General features: G+C 33.0%; 1 protein-coding gene across 3 annotated transcripts in view; it reads left to right on the top strand.

Annotated features, from left to right (window-relative positions):
* Positions 1–21,671, top strand: part of LOC117324645 (neo-calmodulin-like) — a 50,920-nt gene extending 29,249 nt beyond the window's left edge. For 2 of the 3 annotated variants that reach the window (XM_033880571.1, XM_033880570.1), the window contains exons 2-5: positions 128–158; positions 12,161–12,304; positions 16,474–16,719; positions 17,844–21,671. In XM_033880571.1, the coding sequence (XP_033736462.1) occupies positions 128–158; positions 12,161–12,304; positions 16,474–16,719; positions 17,844–17,884 (462 nt within the window). In that variant the 3' untranslated portion in view covers positions 17,885–21,671. Of the gene's footprint in view, positions 1–127; positions 159–1,010; positions 1,049–12,160; positions 12,305–16,473; positions 16,720–17,843 lie in introns of those variants that run through there. The other variant, XM_033880573.1, reaches the window with a different exon arrangement.
* Positions 21,672–22,723: the final 1,052 nt, after the last annotated feature.

Genomic DNA, 22,723 nt, shown 5'->3' with positions numbered 1-22,723 from the left:
GAAATGAAATATTTATTGACATTTACTTCAAACTTTTCGAAGCGACAGATTATTTTTAGATAGTACATATCTTGATATGTCCGAAGTGATTTTAATATGCTTCTTATATTCTAATTTTCCTTTTTAGCTTAGCCAGCTGACAGAGGACAAAGTTCATGGTAAGTATATATCAAAGCAATATAATGTTTTCACTGTTATCCCTCACAGCTCTGCGCCCCACTTTAGTTTGACACCTTAGACATTTTATAGGATTTGGCGATATATCGCGGGATAAACATAAAAATGTCACAAAACGGAAACAAAACATCAATATTTTGTTTACGATTAGAGCGGAACGGCATAGGCATAGAGATGCTCTCTATACACCAGAGTCATTTTATAGGGACTTGGCCCATTTTGAACATACTTGATGTAAATGCTACATTTTGTTTAAAAGGTGTATCAATTATGGATCATAACTGTATTTCACGAAAAACATAATGTGTTATGTTGCATTTTGCTTTTAGCCTTGAAGTTTTTTTTATGTTTTCTCTACATTGGATACCATTATTTTTACAGCGCATTACTTTAACAGGAGTAAAGCGTTTTGGAATGTATCTGAGTATACTGTGCAGAAAGAGTCTAGAATATTTGCGATATTCTATTTCTGATTCGCTGTCCCCTAGCGAAAGTTTTAGGAACACATCAGTAATCCTACTGCTGATGTGATCGTTTCCTAGCTGCCACTGTCTGCTTTTTTGATGGATTGGTGGTAGATTTCTTGGCTCTGCAGCACCGTTACACATACAGGCATGAAAGTCGTTACATCAAAGACACAATGGCTACCTAATTATGCAGAGTTGTATATAGCTCTCGGTTTATGCCTTCTAGGCTAGAGTTCATTTGCACAGAGTGGATTGAAAACCAATGTGCGGTCTAGCACCAATGCTATGTTAGGGTTCAAATCCCTCTCTCTATTTTGAGATAACTGGGATTTTACACAAACTTATTTTCACCCTTCTAATCTGGGACTTGGAATAAACAGCCATGTTTCGAGTGGACCCACAAGGTAAGCTTACAATCACACAGATGGAATTTTAATTTGAAAGTTGGTGTATCTGTCTTTTTTCAAGCTCAAGGTGAGCAAATAATCAGCTAGGTCAGGTTCACAATTTCCAGGCAAGTTCATACTTAGAGAATTGGTGGTTTTGCCAATAACTTAAAAATTACATACATTTTTTTTGTTTTTTTGTTTTTAGAAAAAGTATTTTGGTCCTTAATTTCTAAAATTTGAAGAAGTTTTTCTTTGTAACTGAATATTTTGGGAAAAATATTTTATGAAGACAAACTAAAGTCTACTTGATTCTGTGATAATGCCCACAAGTTGTAATTCAATTTGCCTTCAAAAATCCTCCCCGTGAAGCTTCTATTATTAGTACTAAGTATTCTGATATGGCTTCTCTAAATAGTTACTAATGACCTCATACAGTTTAACATATTGTTACATTTGTGTACCGGAAGTAGATACCAAAACGTATCAAGATAATCATTGTATGTAGCAACATCGGTTAGTATGTCACATCGAGTTATTAATTGTTAATTAGCGCATTATGCCTTTGCATTGTTTTGAACAAAGCATTGTTTTTTATCAAAGATGCATAATGTACATCATTATATATGTATATAATACAGTTACTTGTTATATTTTACGTCATAACAGAGATATGTATTGAATAGGTTATTATCATACTTAAAAAAGTATTATACACATGTATTACCATGTCAATAATACGGACGACTAATGCAGCTTATTTTTAATGACAATTTAAGTTTGAAAGAAAGCACAAGTGGAGGACCTATATATATACATATATCTATAAATAAACAATCGGATGCTTACAATTTAAGTTAAGCCTCAGACTCTTTAATAAACAATGAATACAATAAACATACAATATAAAGATTCATTTTGTCATTCTACGACTTGAATACAAAATATCAATAAATTTTGATTAATTTATATACGTTCAGAAAATAATTTCAAAAAAGTTGATGAAAACTGATACACGTGACTCATACTCATACTATGGTATAATGTTAATTTTATATAACACGTGACTCGTACTCTAGTTATAATGTCAATCTTATTGTTTTACCTGTGACTCGTCCTATAGTTATAATGTCAGTTTTATTGTTTCACATGTGACTTGTACTATAGTTATAATGTAAGATATATTATAGAACACGTGACTCGTCCTATAGTTATAATTTCGATTTTATTGTTTCACATGTGACTTGTACTATAGTTATAATGTCAGTTTTATTGTTTCACATGTGACTTGTACTATAGTTATAATGTAAGATATATTATAGAACACGTGACTCGTACTGTAGTTATAATGTCAGTTATATTGTTTTACACGTGACTCTTACTAGAGTTGTAATGTAAGTTATATTGTTTTACACGTGACTCTTACTATAGTTATAATGTCAGTTATTTTGTTTTACACGTGACTCTTACTATAGTTATAATGTCAGATATATTATAGAACACGTGGCTCGTACTATAGTTATAATGTCAGTTATTTTGTTTTACACGTGACTCGTACTATAGTTATAATGTCAGTTTTATAGAACACGTGACTCGTACTATAGTTATAATGTCAATATTATTGTTTCACATGTGACTGTACTATAGTTATAATGTAGGATATATTATAGAACACGTGACTCGTACTGTAGTTATAATGTCAGTTATATTGTTTTACACGTGACTCTTACTAGAGTTATAATGTAAATTTGATTGTTTCACATGCGACTCGTCCTATAGTTATATTATAAAACACGTGACTCTTACTAGAGTTATAATGTCAATTTTATTGTTTCACATGCGACTCGTCCTATAGTTATATTATAAAACACGTGACTCTTACTAGAGTTATAATGTCAATTTTATTGTTTCACATGCGACTCGTCCTATAGTTATAATGTCAGATATATTATAGAACACGTGACTCGTACTGTAGTTATAATGTCAGTTATATTGTTTTACACGTGACTCTTACTAGAGTTGTAATGTAAGTTATATTGTTTTACACGTGACTCTTACTATAGTTATAATGTCAGTTATTTTGTTTTACACGTGACTCTTACTATAGTTATAATGTCAGATATATTATAGAACACGTGGCTCGTACTATAGTTATAATGTCAGTTATTTTGTTTTACACGTGACTCGTACTATAGTTATAATGTCAGTTTTATAGAACACGTGACTCGTACTATAGTTATAATGTCAGTTCTTATAACAGGTGTTTCGTACTATAGTTATAATGTCAGTTATATTATTTTACACGTGACTCGTCCTATAGTTATTATTTCAATTTTATTAATTCACGTGTGACTTGGACTATAGTTATAATGTCAGTTTTATTGTAATACACGGGACTCGCACAATAGTTGCAGTGTCAATTTTATTGTTATACACCTGAAGCATTCTCTAGTTATAATGTCAATTTTATTGTATAACACGTGACTCGTACTATAGCTATAATGTCAGTTTTATTGTTTTACACGTGACTCGTACTATAGTTATAATGTCAGTTTTATATAACAAGTGACTCGTACTATAGCTATAATGTCAGTTTTATTGTTTTACACGTGACTCGTACTTTAGTTATAATGTCAGTTTTTTATAACACGTGACTCGTACTGTTGTTATAATGCCAAGTTCATGGTTTTACATGTGAGTCGTAGTATATTTCCAATGTCATTTTTATTGAAATACACGTGTGACGTTCTATACATTTTATGCCAGTTAAATCGTATAGCAATTGTTCCATACTATACCGTGTATTGGAAGAGGTATTTTTCAATTGCTTGCAATTCCATGGCTGTATTGAGAGTCTCCTATTTGTGAGATTTGTGAAATCACGAAGAGAAGTGTAAAAGGAGTGGGTCGGAATGGTTTATACACAGTGTTAGATAGGTATATGTCACTCAGGTGGCGGATACTGTTTTTTTGGCTAAAAAGGTAGAGATTGTCCCGCCAGAGACTGGGGTTCGATTCCTATCGGTGAACTCGACATCTAGTAATGTGTCTTTCATACTCTTTTACATAAAATAAAGCCAGTTTTATTACATACCTGGTAAATGTTACTATAGTGATACCGCCAGTTTTATTACATACATGGTGAATCTTATTATAGTGATACAGCCAGTTTCATTACATACCTGGTGAATCTTACTATAGTGATACAGCCAGTTTCATTACATACCTGGTGAATCTTACTATAGTGATACAGACAGTTTTATTACATACCTGGTAAATCTTATTATAGTGATACAGCCAGTTTCATTACATACCTGGTGAATCTTACTATAGTGATACATCCAGTTTATTACATACCTGTTGAATCTTACTATAGTGATACAGTCAGTTTTATTAAATACCTTGTGAATCTTACTATAGTGATACAGACAGTTTTATTACATACCTGGTAAATCTTATTATAGTGATACAGCCAGTTCCATTACATACCTGGTGAATCTTATTATAGTGATACAGTCAGTTTTATTACATACCCGGTGAATCTTACTATAGTGATACAGTCAGTTTTATTAAATACCTTGTGAATCTTACTATAGTGATACAGTCAGTTTTATTACATACCTGGTGAATCTTGCTATACTGATACAGGCAGTTTTATTACATACCTGGTAAATCTTACTATAGTGATACAGCCAGTTTTATTACATACCTGGTGAATCTTACTATAGTAATACAGACAGTTTTATTACATACCTGGTGAATCTTACTATAGTGATACAGACAGTTTTATTACATACCTGATAATCTTACTATAGTGATACAGCCAGTTTTATTACATACCTGGTGAATCTTACTATAGTGATACAGACAGTTTTATTACATACCTGATAATCTTACTATAGTGATACAGCCAGTTTATTACATACCTGGTGAATCTTACTATAGTGATACAGTCAGTTTTATTACATACCTGTTGAATCTTACTATAGTGATACAGACAGTTTTATTACATACCTGATAATCTTACTATAGTGATACAGCCAGTTTTATTACATACCTGGTGAATCTTACTGTAGTGATACAGACAGTTTTATTACATACCTGATAATCTTACTATAGTGATACAGCCAGTTTTATTACATACCTGGTGAATCTTACTATAGTGATACAGACAGTTTTATTACATACCTGATAATCTTACTATAGTGATACAGACAGTTTATTACATACCTGGTGAATCTTACTATAGTGATACAGTCAGTTTTATTACATACCTGTTGAATCTTACTATAGTGATACAGACAGTTTTATTACATACCTGGTGAATCTTACTATAGTGATACAGCCAGTTTTATTACATACCTGGTGAATCTTACTATAGTGATACAGACAGTTTTATTACATACCTGATAATCTTACTATAGTGATACAGCCAGTTTTATTACATACCTGGTGAATCTTACTATAGTGATACAGACAGTTTTATTACATACCTGATAATCTTACTATAGTGATTCAGTCAGTTTTATAACATACCTGATAATCTTACTATAGTGATACAGCCAGTTTTATTACATACCTGGTGAATCTTACTATAGTGATACAGGCAGTTTTATTACATACCTGGTGAATCTTACTATAGTGATACATCCAGTTTTATTACATATCTGGTGAATCTTACTATAGTGATACAGACAGTTTTATTACATACCTGGTGAATCTTACTATAGTGATACAGCCAGTTCTATTACATACCTGGTGAATCTTACTATAGTGATACAGACAGTTTTATTACATACCTGGTGAATCTTACTATAGTGATACAGCCAGTTGTATTACATACCTGGTGAATCTTACTATAGTGATACAGACAGTTTTATTACATACCTGGTGAATCTTACTATAGTGATACAGACAGTTTTATTACATACCTGGTGAGTCTTACTATAGTGATACAGCCAGTTTTATTAAATACCCGGTGAATCTTACTATAGTGATACAGCCAGTTGTATTACATACCTGGTGAATCTTACTATAGTGATACAGCCAGTTGTTTTACATACCTGGTGAATCTTACTATAGTAATACAGGCAGTTTTATTACATACCTGGTGAATCTTACTATACTGATACAGCCATTTTTATTACATACCTGGTGAATCTTACTATAGTGATACAGCCATTTTTATTATATACCTGTTGCATCTTACTACAGTGATAAAGTCAGGGTTTTTTTTTACACACCTGGTGAATCTTATCATAGTAATACAGCCACTTTTATTACATGCCCGATGTATCTTACTTTAGTTATATAACCATTTTAATAATATAATGTAATTATATATGAATTTTGATTATATCGATATAGCCAGATTGTACTAGGTTGCATATGAATTTCTGTATTAAACAATTAGTACTGTCTAGCTGTGAGTATGTTTAGAGGAAATACAATATGCACACGTCAGACATTAATAGTGTTGAAGTACCAAAATGCATGCTATCCTGTGACGTCAGCATTTCTTGTGTAAACGTCTGAGACTCTTTGGATGTTAGAATATCATAGAAAATCCCATGCTTGTATTTGTCTGATACCTGAATAATTAACCCGTATACCAAAGATCATGTCCTATCATGCATTGTCGTCTGTGAATGTCTGTTGTTGAGTTACAGTAAACAGTTGCAGCATATATGATACTCGTTGAAAAAGGCTGTAATACTCCAGATCAATAGAAACTGTTTATGCTGACTTGCATTATCATCAATGCGCGCTTGAATATTTATATGCTCCGATATCAATATTTCTTCTGTCAAAGTCACATGAAACGGATATTAATTTTAACTGTATTACAATTCATAAAAAGAAAAAAACGAACATATATTATGTATGTTGAAATTTTTGTGTATAATCGAAACCGTTGATGTCATTTTGTAAAATGCTTCACGTCTGTTTGCCATTCTGTCTCCGTCGTAAAGAGAGTTGCTTTTTTCTATCTGAATGTGTGTCTGGTTGCTCCAGTATGTACGTTTTTACTTGGTTATTCCTGTAGAAGTACGCAGCTTTTCTTACTTGTATATCCCAGAATTAGTACGTCATCTTTCTATGTATGATTACAACTTCACCATACTCCTACTACCTGTCAGGCTAATGTACAATGACCATGTTCATATCCGCCATCTGGTATACGCCACAAGCTGCTAGGCCTCATCAAAATATAAGTACAGTGTTTGTTAGTACTGGGAATCAACACAATACACATGTTCCTGTGTCAAATAGTCGGTTCCCGTTGTCTAGCATACTGACGAACAGAGGTACAGAAACTGGTACCACAGTGGTAGTCGTAGCCAAAATGTCAGTAGGGAACAACAATCCAATCATTTACACAAATACCCAATCTACTATCAAAACAATCATGTTTAGTGTTCGTGCTCTTGTGTCAATATACAACTACGTCAGAGTTACCAAATTGCAACACGTCGAGATCACAAATATATAAATGCTATTATTCATTAATACAGAAAAAAGCACAGATACCTACCACAGTAAGGAAGATCTAGCTAGTTTTATTACATGTGGTTTACAGTGAATATGCAAAATGTACATGGTTTATAGGGAACAACTAATCAATTGTTGTTCCATAGACTTTAGTGTTAACTGTTTTGAGTAAATCATTAAAATTCTAGAATTCAATATGGCAATTATGGTTTATAACAAACGTTTATGGTCTCGAATGACACTAAATCAAATACAAATTCCATAGTAGCCATTTTGAAAATGTGTGAATTTCGCAGTAAAACTTCTCGAAAATCTGAAATGTTTACCTGTTAATTATCATAACATGAACTTTAAAAAAAATCGGACTTACAAAATTTATATCAACATTTGATATGGATAGTTACCTATCAGGCTACATATCTATTTTGTAACTTCATAATATACTGGCAAATCAGTGGCTGCCAGACATTGTATCCTTGACTTAGCTTGAAATACACAGGGGATGTTTCAAAAGTTTATTTTTTTCAATTGGTTGGTTGTATTTTCATTAACTCGGGGACATGTACCATGTAACCTTCCCACGACAAGCGACAAGGAGAGTCTTAGTTGTTCACAAATCAGCGCACTCATACATGTTTCTGTCGTTCGAAAGTCGGGGATTGGTGGTTTTTAGACGACAAATCAATTCGGCTTAATGCCAAGCCTATATACTCAGGTGTTAGTAATAAATGGAATATTGATGATTAATAACTTGTTTTTATTCGGATATGGGCATATATGTGTGAAGTCCTCTTTTGATTCAAACCTGGCCAACCGTGACGTTTAAGACCATTCGCATTTGTCGGACACTTGGGCTTTTTGCATTCTTTGGCCAAACCTTAGTGCCCTTATATCATGACATATCAATACAAATAATTGGCATTACACTAGGATTGAGACGTTAAAGTTTAAATGACTGTAAGACATAACGTATTTGATGACAACATGCATATACATTGATACATTAGGTAACAATTTATGATCAAATAGCCCTTTTGTGTGATATATTTTTAACAACACAATTCATTTCCGTTTTCCCTGTTGATACCAAAGTTTGACAAGCTATATATCAAACTATTCAATAAGTTTTCATAAATGCTGCATACTCTTAACTTTTTGGGGTTTTTTTTCTTTCTGGAAGATTTCGGACAACTTCCGCGATTTTCTGTTTGGGAACGTGGCATTACTTTGATTTAACCTATGCTTAGATGACTTATTTCATAATACTTACGTTTCCATGGGATCTATACGACTAAATTGTATTACATTGTACATTTTTCAAATTTGTTTCTTATTTGTTTAGCTTTTACGTTTCATCATTTAATCATTTCAAGGCTGCAACTGACGTCAGTACTCGCTTTTTTGATATGGCATAATTACAGAATATATGTTTATATCGAGGTAAACCTATCTACAAACAGGAAACTGTACTACATTGTTTCATTTGATGTTCTCCAAACTTAATCCTTGTATTGTTATGATTCTTTGTTCTTAATAACTGAGTGAGGTAAATACAAATAAAGTTTCAGAATATGCTTTTGTTATAGTGAGTCCTATGTATATCTTCGAGACCACATACAGTGTTCACTAAATCATATTTTAAATGAAACACATGTATTATTAAAACATCAAAAGGTGACCTCCATGTGAAGGTTAAATACTTCCTTAGAAAGGTGGTCGAGGACGATGTGTAATAGGGCTGCATTACTTTTCACTCAAGCATAGATATTTTTTTAAACTAAATTATCGACAAGATAATGTTCCAAATTGTTATGATAGGCACACCGATGTATGTATAATAGGTCCTTATTATATTATATTGTAATTTTATTTTCTACAACAATAGGCGGGTGTTATGGAACTCCCGGCGCAATCAAATACTGTATACCTGGTAATTTTCGCCCCCGTTTAATTTTCGCCATTTTCGCCCTTTGATGAGAGTGCGAATTTAAGATGACGGCGAAAATTTCAAGCTGAATTGCAGGGTTTACATAGGCTAATTGTAGTCGGATCCAAATCATACCCTCGTACTTTTCAAGTGTGTTTTATTCTATGCAATTACAAGCAACACGTGTAATATATTTACACTAAAATTATAAAATAATTTATTGTTTTAGTCTTATCTATGCATGTGAAATTAAATCTAGATCAAAATCTAGACCTAGTAAATATGCAATATCACGTTGAGTTCAATTGAAAATATGTAATGGGCCAAGACAGCGTACTAGGTTCAGTATATTTGATTTAAAGAAAAATATAAATGCTAAGTAACTTTAAAAATCCAGTCATTTCTTAAAATGATGCACACAAAAAAGCATAAAATTCTTGCCATTATGAATACTGATTTTATGAGTTCGCCGTCGCTTGTGGCTTCCATGATGACAAATGAACAAGAGAAAACACTGGTCAGTAATTAGTCACGGCACGGTGAACTTACAACTCATCGTGTTTGCATAAAATCGACCATACATACTTGATACTATATAGGCTAAAAGTTAATAAGAACACAGGTAAACGTTGTTTACTTTACACCTGATTACATTTCACACCTCAGCGGGATATGCAAAGAAAAGAAAATTGGGGAATTCGATAAATCCCGAGTGTTTCGAGTGCAATTGCTTCGAGAATTCCGAACGAAATTTTCCGATTGTAAACGAGGAAAAGACATTTCTTAAAAAGTAGTTTAGGGCGAAATTAAAACGGGGCGAATATCTTTTGTGGTGCTCAAGGGCGAAAAATACCAGGTATACAGAATTCAATGTGAAATATAAATTTTATTATGTTTTCTCTGTGAAAATGTGATTTTATGTAAAAATACATTTGTTCTTTATTATGGCCTGTGCAAATGTGCTTCTTTATAAAAATATATATCATTAAGTAAGGTTTCATTCGGTATGGTTTCCTTTGAAAATTGTTTTTATGTAAATATGAATAATGTGATTTTATGTAAGAATACATCATTTAGTATGGTTCCCTATGCAAATGTGTTTCTATGTAAAAATACATGATTCAGTTAGTGTTCTATGTGGAAATGTTTCTGTGTACATCATTTAGTATGGTTATCTTTGTAAATATGTTTCTATACATTGTCGGGTAAGTTTCCTTCATGTAAATATGTTTCTAGAAGCTGCTAGACCAGACCGAATCAGTTCATTACATAATATCTAGTGTTAAGTGAATAAGTTTAGGTCCTCTATATCAACAATAAAGTGTTTAAAAGACTACATCTCCTGCCAAATATCAAGATAAATCAGAAACTCGCACGGGGTCTAATGATAATCTACCTAGTTGTTGTAGGGTAACCGGAGAGTGTTATGTAATATCGCACTTCATTTTTATGTGTTTTTGTCAAATACGATAACGAGCGAATGACGTTAGTAATAGTAATATCATAAAACCTTGGCAAGCACGTTACGTGTTTTCAAGAATCTGTACAAGTAAAGCTGGGATAGAAGCTATACGTGTATAACTACCCCGACATATGTAGCTCGTATGGCCTACTGGCATTATGAAAATATTATTCTATATTATCATCGACACTACCGAAATCGAAAATGGGTGTCGTTTGTCAATATTATGTACATATGTCCTTAAAATTATGTTCTTGATACAAAACGTGGACGAGAAATCTGAATGTTCCTCCAAGAGTAGTTAAGCTATTTTTTTCGGGGCTCCCTGCATTGTAATGAATTGTACTAAAAGGTATATGGGTTTTTCTGTCAGTATTTTCTGTCTTATATATAATTATTCTTCCGTAGATTCATTATTGAGTTCCTTATGTAAATCTGGTTTGAATATCGTCTTGTACATTTCACTATTATACTATGAAATAAAGATTGATGATTGCTTTCCAAAATCACCAATATACTGTATCCTCTAAGTAAAGATTCGATTGACTTCGAAATATGTCATTCGTTACGTTAATGATCATGTTTCTTATTCGATATTTATGGTACTCCAGACTAAGAATAAATATAATATTAAATGTTGAATGTGATTGCCCTTTGAATATGTTACCACAAATTTATTAAAGCGCGATTCAGTTATTTATCGCTATTGAACGCAACAATATCTCGCGAAAATTCAATGATTTACAGAATATCATCATACAGTATCCATTGTTGAAGGCTCTATATTTTATAACCCGGTGCGGAATTAATTAAACCTCTACCCCAAACAGAACGATACCGAAATATATCCTATTTGGAGGTATTCATGGTATGCTTTTCATGAATATCCCAAAGTGAAGTCAGAAAAATGCAGCTATATTGAAGGAAGAATAGTGTGGCTCGGAATATATCCCGGAAAAAAATAGATTTTGACGCGATGGCTGTTTATACATTTATTGTATAGTCAGTAATATTCGCCAATGACCTAATTTCGCCGTATATTATCGCGAAAATGAATACTAAGCAATCGTTGATATATAAACGTAGACGTATAACATGTTTACAAGGAAATATTTGCGCGAAATTTAATACCAGCAAACTAGGTCCGACTGACACAACCGCGAAATATTAGCACCGCGAAATTTAACAATTATACAGTACATGTGTATAAAGTTCCTTTGATATAAATAATATTTTTTGTTTTTTACAGAATACAAAGAGGCTTTTAATATGTATGACAAGGACCACGATGGAATCATCTCTACTCAGAAGCTAGGGGCGGTACTGCGGGCACTGGGACACAATCCAACCGAGATTGAGATGCAGGAAATGATTGACGAGATCGACTCAGAAGGTTAGCAACTACATACCTTATTGTGCTGCATTGATAGCCTTATTGGTGTAACAGTTTATCTTATTGGACAAGGTTATTGACATCTTATCTATAACGAAGTTTCTGATTGGGCTGATATCATTACCTTATATATGCAATGATGGTTCTGATTGGACTGACTCAATAATCTTATCTATGTAACAGTGTATGTGATTGGACTTAATAGATGGCATTATCTATATAAAGATGTATGTCATTAGACTGTATTTGTTACATCACGTTATTTACGTGTTTGATAGCTTAAGATGTTTTTTTCGTTTTTTATTCATTTTTTTTATATTAAGTACTTTAAACATATATGCTCCTCGGCCGATGATGCCACAACTTAGTTTTTTTTAATAATTCAAATAAAGTGTTGTCACACTGAAATGACATTATCATTACATGTCAAGGGCTATCAGGTCCTAACAACCATTTATTTCAAATTTATTTCAATTGAAACTTCAGCCAGAAAATAGCAATTCAGAATCTGAACAAGCTTGGTCTTAATCCAAGGCAATCGTAGCTTCGGCGTTCGGTCAAAACAAACACCTGTGTTTTGCAACTTAAGCTATATTAAAACAAAAAAGTAATACCCAAAACAAACTGAAAACAAAAACAAACAAAAACAACAAAAAACAAACAAACAAACAAAAAGTTATATGATACCAGTTAAAAAGGAATTGCCACTGAATCTGCAATTTTGAAAAGCAGTATGCCTCATATAACAAAGACAAACCAGTTTGAGATTTCAAGATACACTTATGCTCTTACATTTAAAGGCAGACTGACATATATTAGTATCGATTTACAAGTTAACCATGCTTACCAAACGAAGTTGACTGCACACTACTTTGTAAAATTGAATGGTATCATTGCAAATGCCATAAAACATGGTATATACGTACATGTATTTTTATCCACAATGAAATCATATCTCTTGGCATGTGTCATCTCCATTGTAGATAGTCGAGCAATCAAAACACACAAGTTCTCATTCAAAACGTCAAAATGTTTGTAATGGGCGTTCTGTTCTTTGTAGAAAACCCCTCTTGATCTTATAATCGTATAGGTACCTATCAAACTATTTACCTCTAATAATAACACGTAATAATGCGATGGCGTCCCTAGATAGGAGATGTGTCTATATCCATTCTAACGTCTATGACAGCAGCTCGAGTTTCGCTGTTATTTTTTCCTAAGACCCGTTCTTGTGCGTTGCTATTCTTCAACAGTTCGAGGGGGAATTTGCAGACTTTTGGCGCTAGTTTTAATGTAAAATTTATCATGGAAAGATCTTAAAGTATGTTTAATATCAAATAATAATTAGGAGGATTCAAATATCTGTAAAATATGGCTGGATTCTGGAGTGTTGTCTTACCGGCACACTCTACACAACACCATCGATCGAGCCACCTTAATACCAGCTAACTGTTTATCAGTCTGTCGCCCGTTTCAGGCATGCGATTTCTAAAATTAGAACGGATGCTTTTTACTTTATGAAATAACAAGTATCAAAATAGATTGCACATAATACGCGTGCCAGTTTCAAGCAGGCAAGGCTTAATTTGTTACGAAGAGTTTAGGTATGATTTGAGTGCTTTGTGTCTTACATGTATCTACCTCTTCGCTAATTAGCATAGTACGATTACTTAAGTAGGATTTGTACCTGCTGCCCCCATTGCATGACCGTTAGAGGCGACTAAATTCGAAATCGTATCTTATCATCTTTCTAAAAATAATCCTGATGTCTCCCTTGACACTGCCTTACTCTTTGCCTTTAATTGGGTGTTCGCCAGTTGCTTTCCCTGCTTAGCGCTCAACCTTAAAGGGGTGTGACGACTGGTTCGCCCGTTTGTATAGTGTGACCGGGTGGGGTGTCCTGCTTTGGCAGTATTCTTCACCGAAGTATCACTTAAAAATCAGCATGAGTTCCGCACTTTCGCGAGGAGACAACCACAAAAAGAATACCGACCTTAAAAGACCTTAGATGTTGATAGGACGTTAAATACATGTAATTGTGAACAAAACCAAACACAAACAAACATATATCTCAAGTAGTTTTCGTGGAATTGATCGAAAAGGACATGCATACCAATCCCACCAAGTATCAAGTACCTTTAGATATGTCTAATTCAACATAGAAAAGTTACAATCATTATAATTAACTTAATTTAAAAGTAGGAAGTCATATTATATTATCGCATTTAAAACTTGATTTAATTAAAACAGCTGTAAAATCCTCAATAAAGAGATATGTTCACGAGTTGGCTCTGTTTTGAATTTTGATAATTGTTATCAGAGAGCCCCTGTAAGATTGTGTGCCACGAACAATGTTTAGGTGTTGGTAAAACCCATTTTTTCTTTAAAACCAGATGGAAAATATTTATATAATATTCATGTCTGCTCGATGTCAATTAAATGCCTGTTAGTAGATAAGTAAGCTATGACGAATCCCTCCTTACATTCTCTCTTTGGATAACACTAGTTAGGTAACACTTAAAAAAATTGACCACCTTACGTACTGCATGGTTGGCCATATTCGTGGGGTTTATAATTTCGCTATATCTACGGTAATTAATGATAGCACGAAAATAAATGCCTGTAGGTAGATAAGTAAGCTATGAAGAATCCCCCTTTACATTCTGCCTGTGGATGACGCTACTTAGGTAACTTTGGGTTAAGAAATAGACTGCCCATGTACTTGTGTAGTTGGTAATATTTGCGGGGATTCAACTCAACTATACCTACGGCAATCAATTATTGCGCGAAAATTCAACCCCGCCGAATATGCATCATTACAAATAAATCAATTGACGTATTTAGTAACAAATGTTAACAAGTAAAAATGCGTGGAATTAAATAGCCGTTAACTAGGATTGACTCAGACCACTACAAATATCAAATCTATGAAAAATAACAATTATACAGTTCTGTTTTTACACAAGACATATGCAAAAGGTGCCAATCGTTATGTTTCTCCATTAAAGATAATGGAATATTATATTGAAAAATATTCTTCCTAAAAAGGTCTTAACAGCATTTCATTTGTGGTCGATAGATTCATATTGATCCTTGAACACAGTTAACGCATAGAAACTGGACACGTACAGTAAACTTATACAAACTTGTCGCGTACGGTTTACTTAAAGAAATTAGGCACATACAGTAAACTTATACACTCTGTGCACGTACATTTAACTTATACACACTGGCCACGCACAGTTAACTTACTCTGTGCACGTACAGTTTACTTATAGAAATTATGCACGTACAATAAACTCATCCATACAGAGCACGTACAGTTATGTTACTCACTCTGGACACGTACATTTAACTTATACAGTACAAACTGGGCACGTACATTTAACTTAAACAAAATGGGCATGTACAGTTAACTTTTACAAACTGGGCATGTACAGTTAATTTATACACAGTTGGCACATACAGTTAAAATATTTACAAACTGTGCACGTACGTGAACTTACACAAACAGGGCACGTACAGGTACCTTTTCCAAACTGGGCACATACAGTAAACTCGTACAAACTGGGCACGTACATGTACATTTTCCAAACTGGGCACGTAAGTAAACGTATACAAACTGGGCACGTAAGTAAACGTATATAAACTGGGCACGTAAGTAGACGTATACAAACTGGGCACGTAAGTAAACGTATATAAACTGGGCACGTAAGTAAACGTATACAAACTGGTCCAGACATTTGTGTCTTTGTGAATATGCAACAAATTCTTGATTGTTTTAAAAGCAAAGTCCCTTCTAAATATCGATAAAACAATGGGAATAATGTAAATAAATTTTAACATGGGTTTGCTTAACGAACGAGATCCGAATATTAATCTACGTCAAGCTCGGTTAATGTCACGTACTCAAAATATGCATGCTACCATTTCTGACTGTAGTAGTCAGCCGCGCATATGTTATGTGTAGCTTAGAGTGTGACGTTGTATGGAAGTATTAGAAAATATCATTGAAATTAGTTTGTGTCCTGTCACAATATGGACAAAAGTATTCAAGCTGTTCATTTCATCTTCTTTATGTAATCTACTCATTTATCCTATTGTGTTTATATAATCTCTTTGTAATATCTCAGAATTATATCAATCAGCTGGTTTATTTATGTTTGCAGATACCGGCTCCGTTGACTTTGAAAGTTTTCTGGATGTTGTCATGAGTCGCGATATCGATGACGAAGACCACGAGAGGGCGCTACGTGAGGCTTTTAAAATGTTTGACAGAGACGGGAATGGTTACATTGATGCTGAGGAACTGCGACTTTGTATGATGAACCTCGGGGAGAAACTTACACAAGAAGAAGTGGAGGAAATGATTCGAGAAGTAGATGTTGATTTCGATGGAAGAATGAACTATGAAGGTACATGCTCTTTAGTATATGCCAAATATACATATAAACGTATATCAAAGAAGGAATTTCATCATCAGCATCAACGAGGGTGGTTCAATAACCTTAGCCGTACTTTCGCATTTTGTTCAAAGGTCAATGTCCATTATAGATAAACAAATAATCAGCATACTTTGATATATTTATGTTATACCACAACTAAATAAATATATATGTTAACAATCTTCAAATATATTTATAAAGTAAAGGTTCAATAGAGGTTATATTCTGTGTTAACAATATACAGACTGTAGCTCCTAGATATATCACTTGTGAGGATGGAGATATGTAGGTATCTGTGAAGGTTGTTATTCACGAAAACAATTCTGGGTCTGCAGCGGATGTTGTGGCCCAGTAGCACGCGCGGTAATGATTCACACGTGCATCTCGCAGCTGTGTACTCAGATTTAGTGCTAATCGTACACATCACAAAAGATAAATGTGAAGTTTTATTAATAAGAACTTACGTGAGATGGAAATGTATATCAAACCCCCTAATCTTTTATATGGTAATTTGATATTTTCTAAATACATTGTATACAAATAATTATGTTTTCATTGTAAGATTCTGTGACTAATCCACCAACCAAATACATGTATGTTTTCATCAGCGTGTAATAACTATAGTGTTTCAATTGATCTTTCAAACATATCGTTAAAATGATCAAGAGCCGTTTTGAAACAACCGTAAGAAGACGTCATTTTGTCTTTACTAATTGATTTGTTATTAGAACGAACGTTATCTGGCTTAATGCTAAAACAGTTAGTTTCAAAACTCCTAAGTATTTCATCAGAACGAAATAATCAAGCCACACGTGTATTATAAAATGTATATATCAATCAATTTTTGACATATTGTAACACATTCATATGTGCACTTATTCCCCAGGGTGTTTAACGTATAAAAAGTACGTGAACACATCTATGTAACAGGTCAGTATACGTATTATAAAATTTATTTAAATCTTTATATACACAACGTAACTTATTAAGACAGCTATCAACTAGTTGACGCATTTCAGAGGTGCATTACATCCTAGAACTCATAAATTGTATAAATCTGATTTAATGAACTAATGTTGTTTTTTTTATTTCAGAATTCGTCAAGCTAATGTGTACAAAGTACCCGCTGACATAGTTACCATGGTGATCTCCATAGTTACAATTGTGATCTTCATTTATTAACTCTTTGCCTCAGGATCGGATGTGATACCTGTGATACGTCATCTGTTGCGTCACCAATTGCATATGACGTCATAATATGACATTATTTTATGACGCGGTACATTGCAAATTATGAGACTGATCTGTTTGCATTGAGCCGCTATCTCACATGGTTCGATACGGGTCACGTGATATTGACAATAGCAATCGAATGTTAGTAGTCTTCTAACATATATGGTGTGTTTTGCTGCAAAGGATACGATGATAAACATTTCCTTCATATGAACTGTCCTTCAACTGACGAAATAGTCACTCATTCACAAGCTACACACTTGGAGTATTCATGGGAGAATGATATTTTCTCAAACTGTACCTACGATTTTTATACCAGAGTATGTTAGACGCACATGCTTGAAATACAAGAACGTTTTGTCAAAAGGTATATGGTTACCCAAACACGTACATATTGTGATATATAAAGATAGTATGTTTAATGTACATGCAACCTGGTATGGAACATTTTTGTTCACGGACAGAAAAAAAACCTTATTGTGTTGAATTATATCTCAGATATGTAGATCAGATACCATCAATGCTTCTTTAAGTAAGATTACGAATTATACATCCTTAAACATGCTACCAGGCTACACTTCTTGTCCCAAAAATTGACTCTCAAGATTTAGAATCTAAAAAAATTGAAGAGAATTGATAGTGTAATATCTATATTGCGGTATTGTTTAAATTGTTACAACATATTCTTGTTTTAAATCAATCGTATTATCCTTTTTGTCGGAGATTTACTATTTTACTTAAGATTTAACCAGTACAAATGTATATTTATACAAATGCGCAAATTAACAGATGAAACAATTTATAATTAAAACATGCTTACGTGATTACCGAAATAATGGGATTTTAAGAAGTTTATCCTGGAACGAGTTATAATGTCATGAAGCACAAAGCCATTTAAAATATGTTACGTCAGAAAACATGCAGCGTGTTTAGAGAACTGGTAAATGAGTATGTTAGATTAAATAGGTGATTTTTTTTATATATAATATCGCAGAACATGTCAAATTTAAATTTCAGCGTCTACTTCTCTTCAACTAAGCTGGTATCGAATCTACATGTGGATTTGTAACGTTAACAAAAGCCTTAAATGTACGAAAAGGGAATGCTACCCGTTAGTTATAGTAGAGTTAGATATACGCTGTCTAAGTAGCTGGCACAACATTAACGTCAGTATGACATATATCGCGGGAGATTCAGCCAAGACCGATGCCCACACGTTTGTTTTCGTGTGAGGAATTCCAGAACAAAGGGTAATGCGTGAATGATTCTATAGTTAGTGACAACTGTGAAACACAGTTACATTAATATCACATCTATACTGAAATTTATCTATGCATGGGTTGTAGAAGTTCACCTTCAATGGCCAGTTTATTATAATCTTATCTTTAGATAGATAAAGTATCTACTCTTTTGGCGGTTTCATTTCAACCACTGGTTGTTAAATCCATAAACACCCATTGTTTTATCAACACCCTTTTTTATAAACAAATATTGTTTATTGACAACCAATTGTTATAAACGCATAATGTTTATAAACACTAATTGTTTTATCAACACATATTGTTTATAAACACCCATTGTTGTAAACACATATTGTTTATTGATACCAATTGTTATAAACGCCTAATGTTATAAAGACCGATTGTTTTAACAACACTCTTTGTTGTAAACACATATTGTTTGTAAACACCCATTGTTGTAAACATATTGTTTATTAATACCCATTGTTTATAATTGTTTATAAACACCCATTGTTTAATTACATCCAATTAAACTGTTATGGTTATTTTGTATTTATAATGAAGTTTATCATATATATATATACAACATAGTTTACCCTTATTATTTGAATGTGATTTTGAGAGAAGAAAGAATTTGTTAGATTGTCATATACCAAGCACCCACATCATGTTAGTCCCTCTGTGATTTTTTCTATACTTATCAAGTTCCGATTTTGAAAATTCAGAAGACGGCACGACGGATTTAGTGTTTCTTGTGAGATTATGTGTCAAAAACTTTTGATTTTAGCGAGACAATTGACAATTTCAGTAAAATCAAAATAATACGAGCAATGAAAACAGTGTAACATCAATGAAAACACATTTGAATTGTTTCCAAATACGTTACCATATGATATATATATAACTACTCGTATTTCTATTTTCACATTACTGCATTCCCCATATATATCGAGGTCCTATGGTTTCGTTCAACTTGTAATAAGGAATCCTACGTTATGTTGTTTTTTTGTTTGTTTTTTTTTCAATTATATTGAAAATATGTTTGTGATTCTGAATCAACTTTCAAATTTTGTGGAAATGTGAGTTTGTTGTCTTAGCACATGTGTATCTACATGTATTATCTTATGTTGACAATCACAACGACTATCTTATGCAAAATACATGGTATACATATATTTAGCTATAGCGATATAATTCTATTTAAACATACATATACACTATGATAATCAAGTTTGTCATTATTTAGTTAATAGATTGTAAAAATTCATTGTCGGATAGAAGTTTACGCTGTGTGAATAGTATTTCAAGATTGAAACTGTGTGTTTATAAGAAACACCCCAATCATAATCATTAAGCGATGAAAGAAATTGAGAAAATGTTCAAAAGTGTATATAATATAATTATATTGTGTAGGGGCATATGAATTAACTCATTTTCAAAATGAAGGAGGTGTATATGTATTTGAATTCGTTAATTTTATATCTTACCCTAGTGTGCCGAATCCATTTGCTCAGCCCTTTGTTGTTAACTACCGACAAGAGAGAAGTACTAGTATATTGTTAGTTTGATTTTGATAAGAAACACTGGTGGATAGAGACCCCGGACCACCAGTCTAGTACCCCTGTGTATTGAATTTTACATTGTTTGTTACTTATTGCATTATTCACAAAATGTCTTACAATCCAATCAGTCACGTGATCTTGCAATCTTGAAAATATCTATGAATTAAGTTTTGCTTTATTTCTAAATAACACTCAAAACCTTTTATATTATCAAATCTTTTCGCCACATTTTTGTAAAGATTTTAAGTGATTTATTTGCTCCTTTTGTACTTTCTGTTGTTTTTTAATTGTCTAGAGCATCACGTGACTTCTTTTTTTCTATTCAGGGGCTTTGCAGGTAATTCAGTGGCAGTGATAATCTTTTTAAACTTTCCCTCACACACCCTATCTAATCTCAAATGTTAAATGTTCTAATGTATGTTTAAGACGTTTTTAGTACATTTTGACTATTTTAAGTATAAGATTTACCCATCGTATTATGCCAATAGTCTTTATATAAATATTATTGATTTATCTTTTAAACAATTACGATTTAAACGTCCTTGTTTATATGATGAGTTAGACTTTAACCATTTTTATTTAAATTCTAGCTCGAATTTTAAACACATTTAATCCTGACTGATATTTCTGTGTTTTGTACTGAATTTGAATTGGTTAATCACACTGATTTCTAAACAAGATGTTAACATCCTTGTGAACAAATATCGGAAGACGTTTGACAATCCCTGGCTTGCTACGTCAGATATTTCGTTTTACGACTATAACCAATCTTACAGAGTAATGGTTTACTCAGAACTCCTCTTGTCAAATTTCACTTCACCATTCTTACAGTTTCACTTGATATTTGTATGATTTTACATAAACATTAAAATCAGATTCATTAGCCTACAAGTCTTCTGTTGTGTTTCAATGGTTTAATTTGGGGGGAAATGTAGACACGGTGATGCATTTTTTGTCTTAGGATCATATTGATGTCTTAAAACAAGTATTTTATAGCTACATGTTGGTACAAATAATTGGCTTACTGTATCTATAGAAAGTCTTGGGGGGGGGGGGGGGGGGATGATATGATGGATACATCTATTTTAAATTGCAATGGACCAAGAAATACTGAATTTTAAATGTAAAAACAAAGAAAAGTTGTATTTTTACTTGTTGTTTTGTTAACTAGAATCGATTGTAACAAATAGCATTGTCATCAATATTTTTTTCTCATGCCATCGAAATAGGTCAAACCAAATTAAAGGGAGATAGGACAAGGACACAGTCAGATACATATACAAGTACATTGTATACAGGTCGGTATAAGACAGACCTATTACATGTCAAATAAAACGGAGTGTCAAAAACACGTCTGACATAACTATTACATGTCATATAAAACAGTCAAAAACACATCTGATAGATCATTTATATGTCATATAAAACAGAGTGTGTGTCCAATCTGTCTGCACGCTTTAAAACATAAGCTCTGTCTGACCAAACAAAGGAATGCTGCTCACCAAGAAAACTATCACACCTGTGACCATTTGACTCACACATTTTAATACACAGCACAATGTATCTACTACACAATACAGGCCCATTCGGCAATATGCAAGTGTCTGAGGTGTCTAAAAATGTATCGTCCCACCGAAACAACAGCACGGGTGCATACATATTTATCAATAGGATTATAGTGTAACTCTGTGACAATATATATAACAAAAAGTCTCACAGGACCAAACCACACACATGCATTTAGTGTAATTTAATATACAATTTGCTATGTTCAAGGTTGTCAATAAATAAACTGTAACAGAACGCCACATTTTCTGACAAATAAGTTCAATACCGTTCCGAACATTCATATGCCTACCAAGTGCTGGAATATCATTTAAAAGTTAATTAACTACTGCTAATTTAATAATTACAGCGGTTCCTGCTTCTATATGTATT

This window comes from Pecten maximus, chromosome 3 (assembly GCF_902652985.1).
Source record: "Pecten maximus chromosome 3, xPecMax1.1, whole genome shotgun sequence".
Lineage (NCBI taxonomy): Eukaryota > Metazoa > Mollusca > Bivalvia > Pectinida > Pectinidae > Pecten > Pecten maximus.
Note: the sequence above shows the minus strand (reverse complement) of the source record. Positions and strands in the feature narration are given on the sequence as shown.